The following is a 10,123-nucleotide window of genomic DNA, read 5'->3' as shown; positions in this document are numbered from 1 at the left end:
CGCTTTGGGCTTACCATTCATTCACGGTTTTGTTTGTGGGAACTCACTAGCAACTTCCCAGTGAGTTATCCATCATGGGATTGCTTTAGCCCATTTCTCACTTAACTTCGAAGTTCCTACGAAACCCGAAGCCAGTGAACTCCCAAAAGGCCTCGTGCTAGGTAGGGATGAGAATATACATATAAGGATCACTCCCCTGGATGATGTAGGATGTCATAATCCACCCCCTTAGGGGCCCGAAGTCCTCGTCGGCACACCACGACCAAGGCTAGGCTCTGATACCAAATTGTCACATCTCAACCCGGGCCCCCACCACAACCTGAGCCCGCTCCACCACTGTATCACGATATTGTCCGTTTTGGGCTTACCATTCCTTCACGGTTTTGTTTGTGGGAACTCACTAGCAACTTCCCAATGAGTTATCCATCATGGGATTGCTCTAGCCCCTTTCTTACTTAACTTCGAAATTCCTACGAAACTCGAAGCCAGTGAGATCCCAAAAGGCCTCGTGCTAGGTAGGGATGGGAATATACATATAAGGATCACTCCCCTGGGCGATGTGGGATGTCACAATCCACCCCCTTTAGGGGCTGGAAGTCCTCGTCGGCATACCACGACCAGGGTTAGGCTCTGATACCAAATTGTCATATCTCAGCCCGGGCCCCCACCACAACCCGAGCCCGCTCCACCGCCGTAGCACGATATTGTCCGCTTTGGGCTTACCATTCCCTCACAGTTTTGTTTTTAGGAACTCACGAGCAACTTCCCAGTGGGTCACCAATCATGGGATTGCTCTTGCACGCTACTCGCTTAACTTCGAAGTTCCTCCGGAATCCGAAGCCAGTAAGCTCCCAAAAGGCCTCGTGCTAGGTAGGGATGAGAATATATATATAAGGATCACTCCTCTGGGCGATGTGGGATGTCACAATATTCCGTTAAGTTAATGTAATATTCTTAAACTTAACGGAATATTCTTAACGGCGTTAGGTTAATTTTAACGGAATATGCTTGTTTTTGGACGGAATATTCCCTAACGCCGTTAGGGATTCCGTTCGTGTGCCAGGCACGTGCCTGAGCGTGACCGGTGCTTGGGGGCACGTGAGACGTTAGAAAATTATTTTAAAAATATGGGGATGTTCGTGAGGTTGAGTAGATCACGTTGGTGTATTCACACACCCCATTTGAGCATTGTATGAGAAGTTATTACCTAGTTTTGGTTATGTGCTTTAAATTGACGTTTTTATAGTTGTTTCACATATAGGTGAGACCTATCCCGAGGATGAGCGCAGTCACTCGAGGCAAGGCGGTTACGACCCTTCCACATACCAGTGAGTGGACTTTTGGTTTTCTGTATATACCTATATACTTGTGGTTTTTCCCAGAAAATGATATGGAATGTTTATATGTTTTAAATGCCATGCATAGCGTTTGCCTATTTAGTTATGCATTGGTGGTTGCATATATATATATATATATATATATATATATATATGTTTGGTGTTGCGGACGCACATGTAAGTGCCATGTAAGTTTGTGGTTTATGATTGCGAATTATGGTTATATGAGATGCATTGAGAGCTCATAACTTGCACCCCAGTGTTAGTGCTCCCGCCCAGAGTAGGGCACATTCCTTCACGTGATGTTCACCTCCCGCACCACACACTTATCTTGGATCCAAGTTAGGTGCACAATCCTGTCGTACAGATCACTATAGGTGGTTCCAACTCGTAGGTGACCCGCGATTATTCGCCCAATCTTCACGTAATCGTAGCACTTGAGCGTATTTATTTACACCCAGTCCTGTCGTACAGACCACTTTAGGTGGTTCCAACTCGTATGCAGGTATAGTTAGTGAGTTGAGGATTTGAGCTCTAGATTCAGCCGTACAGGTCACGTTAGGTGACTCCGGCTGACATGTTACTTGCATTGATTAACATTACCTGGGTTACTTACATTTTACGTGGAGGCATTTGACATGAAATATTTCTGAGCATGTTTTTGATATGTGTATATTCTATTTTCTGGGAACTATACAGGTTTTACGGCGAGGGGTTAAAACTTTTGATAATGAAATGATTTTGAAAAGCTTTATTTTTGCCCACTCACACTTTCTGTTTTGCGTCCTTCCAGGTTCTAGTTTGGGTTGCTCTTTTGGTGGCTTACGAGGAATCCACGACATATCTGACAGATTATCACCAATGTAGGACCACTTCTGAGTGTGTTTAGTTTGTGTTGTTCCTCTGGACTGCACTAGGCTTTCTATGCTCTGAATATTGTTTTTCACCCTTACACTTGCACTTGTATGTTAACCACTCTGTTTTGTAGTTAGTTTTTATTTTTCATACTTTTACTATTATATTTTGCTTCTGCACTGTGCACATGGCTACGTCACCCTCACGTAACGGCCAGTATGCCCTGATTTCGGTCGGGGTGTGTCACTTGGTGTACAGAGCCATATTCCCGGCACACTTATAAATCTCTCCCCCATAGAAAAGCCCCCTCATTGTAGAAGCTTCTCTCGGAAATAGATGAGCGAAAACATGCTTGAGGACGAGTATGTCAAATGGGCCCAAAGAGTTCTTTCGCTAGACAAGAGAAAAAACAGATGGCTGATTGTATCACCCATCACCACACCAGTAATTCTCTCATTCATGTGGGTTGTGTGCATGATCGCCCATTACTCCTATCGACAATATATCCTCGCCATATTGACAGTATAACAACGATACACTATTTATATGCTATCAATACAATAAAGATACGTTGTCTTTACTATCAATACAGGTCATGCGCACAACCCACATGGGCAAGAGAGAATTTCTCATCACCACACTAGTGACTAGTCACAATGTCACATAGTCGAGTTGGAGGTCGAAAATCAGACCCTTAGGCCTCTTTTGGTTTAGGCTTTAGACTCTAACCTCCTGTTGGCCAAAACACTCAGTCCAGTTTCTGTACAGCAGATTGTTAAAATTGTATTATAAAAGTAGAGTCGATAAAAATCAAAGCTTAGAATACAACGAGGCTTTCAATTCCGCAACTTGTTCCGAGATGAGCAACTATTTCACAAAACTAACCTAGTCTCCTCTCAATTGACAAAATCTATTCCAATCTATTGAAGCACGGGGCAGAAACAAAAACTTGCCGACCTTCCATTTCTAGCCACGGACTGTGTCTTAATCATTTCTCTTTCTTAGCAAATGCCTCCCCTTTGCACTCACTTCCAGCAGGAACAACGAAACCTGCACCGACCTGGAAGCCAACAAAACGTAAATAATGGGATACGGTGCACTGAATGGGACAGAAGAGGAAGGGGGCAACAAGAGAAATGAGGGATCATGCTTACTTGACAATCTTTAAGTACAACACGATCTTGGAGCTGTACGTTACTGCAAATAACTGAATTCTGGACTGAACAACCATCGCCAATGGTAACATGATTCATAACAACTGAATTCACAACCTGCGGAAAAAGAAAAAAAAAATGAAATTGACTATTATCTGAGTTCTGAATCTCAGTTTTTCTATTCATTCAGGAATCAATTCATATTTCAATAAATAAAAAAGGCATTTATACTATATTTTAGCTTCCAACGTTTTATGATAAACAAATTATCTTACCTTCACGTTAGAACCTATCCGGCAGTGACGACCAATAACAGATCGTTTAACACTACATTTGTCACCCATCTGTGAACCTTCCCCAAGCATACAATGTGGTCCGACCTAAATAGAAGAAAAGTAATGACCTTAAAATGAAGCTACCCAGCATAATGGCCTAGACCTTCGCAAACTGTCAGAAAATCCCTAAGATTTATTGCTGAATTGACATTCAATCGTTTTGGTTTGTAAACAATTTGACTTACAGTCGTTTTAGATCCAAGTTCTGCTGACGGATGGATGATGTTATTTTGTGCAGAGAATGAATACCCTGACAAATGGCTAGCATCTCCTATGACCTGATAGAATTTGCGAAATGCGAAATGTTAAAACTATCCGCATAATGAATGCAGAAGAGAATTTTCACGGAAAAATGGCAAACTAAAGCTCTCAACCGTGAACTCACATCTCGATTAATGTCACTGAATGCTTGAATGGAATTTAACCTCACACAGTACTTGCTGTTTCCAGCAATATAAACACAGCATTTATGGGTTCTTTGTGCAGGAGTAGAGCCATTACAACCTAGTGCATAGAGCTCATGGAAGCTTGGAGTGGATGAATTAGCCAGGATTCGAGATATCACTAGTTGGTTGCTCTGAGACCTAGCCTTCTCATTTCCATTTTCTTCTGGTTGTGGTGCACCATTTGACACTTCTGAATTCTAATGTTCAAACACAGAAATATGAATAAGTCAGATGTTTTAGAAAGGCCTGCATGTTAAAGGAATCTAGCAAGGAACTGCACTGGACTAACCAGCTGGCGACGAACAAGATAAGGCAATACATCGTGCTTTAAACTTTGAAAGGTATCCTTTTGATCCAAAACTTCTTGTAGAACAGACCTAGAAGGGAATGGAAAAATATACTGCATGTATAAAGATCAATTTGTATATGACAAACATCATTTGACAGCAAAACGGAAAGATGTATAACCTCTTGAACGCATATAAATGAGCATCCATGAGATCAGATCGAATTTCCATCTACAAGGAAAATACAAGTGTAAGAATAAACAGAAACCTATAAACCTTATATCACGGTTAATGACATTTATATCCCCCTAAAAAAAGTTTACACCCTAGATTATGCACCGATGTTAATGTGAGGTTCTACCAACTACCATTCATTTTTCTGTTAAATTTGGCATGTTCTGTGCAGAAGACTTTCTTTTTTATGCGGTTTTCTTAATTTTATTTATGTCTTCACTTTCACTGCCTCACCCTGCTTCTCTCTTCTCTCCCTGGTTCTCTCTTCTTTCTCCGCCCATTATGAAACCACAAATCCCACCCCACCACCAACCGTCTATTCTAACCTGATCAAACAAAATTTCGATGAGTAAAACAACAAATAAATAAAATAATCAAGTACTCGGCTCACACTGACATATAAAAGAAACCCCCAATTGAAATATAAAACATCAACACCAAAACCGACTCAACAGACACTCAGCTGGCACCAGCCAAAAGATCCCCGGAAACCCCAACAACCTATCAAAACCACCCCAGCCCACTACCAAACCCAGTGGCCATTAGCACCCAAACCCACTGAAACGCCAATCCCTAAATCCGATTAACTCACGCAAGCATAAGCACAGAGAGAGGAGAGAGGGGAGAGAGAGAGAGAGAGAGAGAGTTTAAAAAGAATGACCAAATGCCCTTAACAGAGGCCTCCTCTCTGCAGCACATTATCTTATTTACAAATTATTGGATGGAACTGAATGGAGACCAACACTTAATTGTCTCTTTTATTTTTTAATAAGAAACAAAGAATTTAATTGGACAGAGAACCCAAATTACCATACATGCATAACCAAGAGAGTACACTGAAAAAAGAAAAAGATTAGGGGGTCAATCGTAACATCCTAAAAGATCAAGAGCATTGGTATAATTTCTTCAAACAAGAAAAATTATTAAGAATCCATGATTGTTAAAGCTGGAATGCTATCCTGAAAAGCACCTAATCAAATCCATGAATGAATTTCAAATTTAGTAGTGAACAGCACGAACTAAAATAGTAACTTCAAATTTTTATATGATACTGTCCAAATTAAGAGAATAGTTTCAGATGTTATGTGAGGTTGTAGTTGAGTGCCAAGCATATCTCAATGAAATTCACCAGTCCAGTAGTTGTTTACTACTGGAAAGTGTCGACCAAAAGAAACAAAATTATTCAGGGGCAAACCAATTACCTGGCCGACTGCACGGAGTATGCTCTTCTGAATTCGAATATCTTTCTCAAGTTCCACTCCTAGCAAGGACCAAAAGATAGATGAGGAATTTAAAAGATTACATGCTACAGAAGGGGAAAATTAAAAGAACTAACCTGTTGCTATGTACAGTAAAAACTGCTTTGTCGGATCCAGCCCAATGATATTGTAGTGCCCTGGTTTCTTGGCTTTGTCTTTTCCAACAGAGGATCCCGAATCTGAAGGTCCACTTACAGGAGCAGAACAAAGCATTGCAGTTAATACTGCATCATGACGTCTATGAGCAGCAGCTACAGCACCAGGAGAAACATCAGAGACAATATCACCACTCACAACCTGCAGCAACGCAAGGAGTTGAAGGCTAATCGAAGAAACTTTTGAGAAGCCAAAATACTAGAAAGAATATATAGATGCTAACCAAAATGTCTTTTGCAGTCAAGTGGTGTGCAATGGCCCGAAGTGCACCAGCTGTTCCAACATCCTCAGGGACTGCCGCAACCTGCACTATGCCGAATTATGCAATGCATCTCTACGTGAAATTCTTAGATAAAAGACCCATTCGTGGAGTTGATTAGAAAGACTGCTCTGTATCACAGTGGCTATAAAACTATATACTAACGATCTCAGTTTACATGAACACGTGCCTAAATGAAATGCACTCCTAACAAACCCTCCTCCCAAAACCTCACCTTTCCTCATTTCCCACCCCAATCAAAACTGTAATAAGAGGAAAGAATTAAGACTACGAGAGATGCATTTCAGGGGCATTGACTTGAACCTGCGAGCACAAGGTTAGAATCCCACCCATTTTAATGCACCTAATAACACGATGCCAAAGGCAACTCCTCAATAACTGACAACCTTCATAACCATTCTCCAATTTATGCTTCAATTCACCAAACGTTACAAAATGGCCCTTTTCCCCCTCCACTACCACACCATCACCTCCTACAGAAAATTCCTCATCAAACCTCCAAGCAACAATGTTAGGATTCCTGCACAGAGGCCAAAAACGATTGGATTCATGCCAACCTTCCCCTTCTCTACGAAAATGCCTTCCTCCAATCTTCTATCCCTCTTCACATTTTCTATAATTGCATCCCAAAAGGTAATGGTCCCTGGGTTGCTCCCCAAATACTTGTGATGTCTACTTACTTACACCGATGCTATCGTTTCAATTTGTTATAAATCCAAGTGTACACGTACTGAGACTAGAGAGTACAACATTGACAAGCGTCATATGCATAAAGTGTCCCCCAACGCAACACATATATAAATGAACTACTAATTATATAACTACACTAGATCCTTGGAACAGAAACAAAATAAGTAGCATGAAATTCAAAACATTAACAATCAAAACAAATATAGAAGAAATGAAAGTAGGGTAAGTACCTCAACATGTAAACGATCGACATAAGCCCCTGAAATCCAACTTCCAACGAGTACGGCTGCATCTTGCCCTTCAACAACCTAGAAAATCCACAGTCAGCCCTTTTTTGTTACTGGAGAAACGAAAAATTGGCATCACATTAAACCCAACAAAGCCAGGACAAGTGTAAACAAGAAAACCCTTTACTCATGAGCAACCATTCACCAAGCAGAGAGCATAAGAGTTACTATGAGGTCCTTAAGGAAGAGAGAGAGAGGAGAAGAAGTCGTACAACTATGAGGTTCTTAAGGTTACTGAGTTCTAAGAGCTCCAGAACGTAGGAGATAACCGGACGGTTCGCCACCGGAAGCAGAGCCTTTGGGACCTCCTGCCATTACAATTCATGAATAAAAATAAATAAATAAAAAAGAGTAAGAAATCATAACAAAAATTGGAGATATAAATCGAATGGGATTCCGGAGAACCAAAGAGCGAAGAAAAAGAGGGGGACCTTGGAGACTAGAGGGACAAGTTTCTTCGAGGTGCCACCGGCTAAGACTACCACTTGGAAATCCATCGGAGCAGCAGCAGAGAGGGAGAGAGGGAGAGGGGGAGAGAGAGAAGGGTTCAGGCTCCCTTTTTAGGCGTTTTTCTCTCCACAGGAAGCAGAGCGAGCGAGGGTGGTTTGACCGCTCGCAATTGTTCCGCGGAATTAACGGCGTTACTTTTACAGATGGGTCTATTTTAAGGTTCGTCTACTTAGAGCAAGTCCATCGGGAGCCATTAGGCCGGCACCCAGTTAATTTGCTCCAGCCCAGCCTAATAGGCTGGTCCAAAATGGATTGAGCTAGAGACTAGCCTACATGACGTCAAGCTGACGTCATGATCTGAAATCTTTCTTTTACGTCAGGTCCTAACAGAGGTTCGTCCGCCAGAGATGGCGAAGAAGGAGATGTTGGGCTCGACTACGACTATTTATCCACAACAGTAGTAGACGATGGGCTGCTGCAGTCTTTGCCACGACCTCCGATTGATCTTCCAACCTACTAGAATTTCCAATCCAAACGCCTTTTGAATTGAGGCTGGAGGCTCGAGACATCGAAAGAGTAAGTGTTCCAAGTAGAATATGAATTGAATTGAGAAGCATACAATTGAAAAGGTGGTTTGGTATAGGGAATGAAACAGAAGCAACTGCTCAAAAGAGTGAATAGGTTTGTCAACTTTTGAAACACGACACCGCAAACAGTGCCGGAGGCGGAGAAAACGGTAAGGGTGGAGTCGGAACCTAAGGCATGAGCTGGTGGTGGTACAATGGCTAAGAGGATGGTGGCGGTCATGATGATGAAGGTGGTGGTGGTAAGGGAGGAGAAGGGTCGTTTCGTCATAGAAAGGAGTGGGGATTGACGGCATGGGTGGTGGGTTGGCGTGCTCTGTTCTACTTCATTGGAGGAGCATTTTTGGGGAGTTCAGAAACTATAAAGTTAGAAATTAAAAATCAAATTATTAATTTTTATTATTTTATAATAAAAATTAATAATATTTTAATAAAATTGACTAGGCTATTTAGTTTTAGGGGTGGAGATGCATTTGGTCTATTACTGTTCATTAGGGTCTATCACTGTTCACTGAGTGGATTAAATAGGCTGGATGCTGGTGCATTTTTTTAGGGGTGGACTTGCTCTTAGAGCAACTCCAGTTGGAGCTGGAGCCTAATGGACCAGCGACAAAAATGACCTAATAGCCCCAACAATCTGCTCCACCCCATGCGGGCAATAGGGCTTAAGGGAGGCCTGAGTGAAAGGCCCGGCTCAAATTGGTGACCCGAGAGCCTGAGGCCATCCTGACGTCAACCACATTATAAAATTAATTAATTAAAAAAAAGTAAAAAATTAATAAAAATGTAAAAAGCAATAAAAAATTAATTAAAAAAATTTAAACAATTAATAAAAAATCCAATTTTTTTTTTTTAAATTATAAAAAGAAAGATTTAATTTTTCTATAACTATCTTATCATTATCTTCCACCTTACACCACAATTTTATATTTTCTCAAATACTTTGGGTTGTAATTTCTTATTTAATGAAACGTGGTACAACGAGATCAATTAAAAATCATATCCGAAATTTGAAATAAAATTATTCTTTATTATTTTATAAAATAAAAAAATACTAATATTTCATTGCCTATTGTCATGGCTATTTAGTTTAAGGGTAAAGATGCAAAAGACAGTTACTATTTATTAAAGGCAGTTACTGTTCACTGTGTTCAATAGTAAGTTGCCTTAGGGGGCCTTTGCAATGCTGGAGTTGCTCTTAGTGGATTCGAATCAGTTTGATTCGATTTGACAAGATCATTTGATTTATTTTAATATAAAAATAAAAACATTTAGAATGAGATGCCTCTTTTTAGACTTTCTAGATTAAATATTTGTTACTTTCCAACTTCAAATTAAAATATTTTCATTTTGATTAAACCCTATATTTCATGTATATTCTTATTTAAGTGTGTCCTAAATTCATTTTTTTGTGTTTTATGGAATCTCATCCGTTTTCTTAATTTAAGGATTCAATTTTATATTTAAATGGTTTAAGAAATTTCAATATATCTAAATTATTTGTCACTTTATTTCAAAAAATTATTTGTAACTTTGTTTTATACAAAAATTGTTTATAACTTTTTGCTTCATTACGGTAAGTGTATAATTATTGTTGTTGATAGTTCTTTCTTACCTTTATTTTCGTTTCTAGAAATTCAGGTACGATTGAATTAAAGTATACTATCGTTCTTTAAAATAAAAAAATTGACATGTACCAACACAATTTATTCTCAAATTGAAACGTACCCATGCAAAATTAAAACTTATTCATCCCAAATTAAAATGTA

General features: G+C 40.0%; 1 protein-coding gene across 1 annotated transcript; it reads right to left on the bottom strand.

Annotated features, from left to right (window-relative positions):
• Positions 1 to 2,949: 2,949 nt before the first annotated feature.
• On the bottom strand, positions 2,950 to 8,685 carry LOC148697969 (uncharacterized). Its single transcript, XM_088691071.1, has 13 exons — positions 7,752 to 8,685; positions 7,533 to 7,628; positions 7,264 to 7,341; positions 6,287 to 6,367; positions 5,985 to 6,204; positions 5,851 to 5,909; positions 4,596 to 4,645; positions 4,417 to 4,504; positions 4,067 to 4,324; positions 3,867 to 3,959; positions 3,622 to 3,726; positions 3,347 to 3,463; positions 2,950 to 3,252 (listed from the first exon to the last, which is right to left on the bottom strand). The coding sequence occupies exons 1-13, from the start codon at positions 7,815 to 7,817 to the stop codon at positions 3,181 to 3,183; spliced, it is 1,383 nt and encodes a 460-aa protein (XP_088547197.1). The 5' UTR covers positions 7,818 to 8,685; the 3' UTR covers positions 2,950 to 3,180.
• Between the last annotated feature and the right edge of the window lie 1,438 nt (positions 8,686 to 10,123).

This window comes from Pyrus communis, chromosome 3, assembly GCF_041283825.1.
Source record: "Pyrus communis isolate YQ-2024b chromosome 3, ASM4128382v1, whole genome shotgun sequence".
Classification (NCBI taxonomy): domain Eukaryota; kingdom Viridiplantae; phylum Streptophyta; class Magnoliopsida; order Rosales; family Rosaceae; genus Pyrus; species Pyrus communis.
Note: the sequence above shows the minus strand (reverse complement) of the source record. Positions and strands in the feature narration are given on the sequence as shown.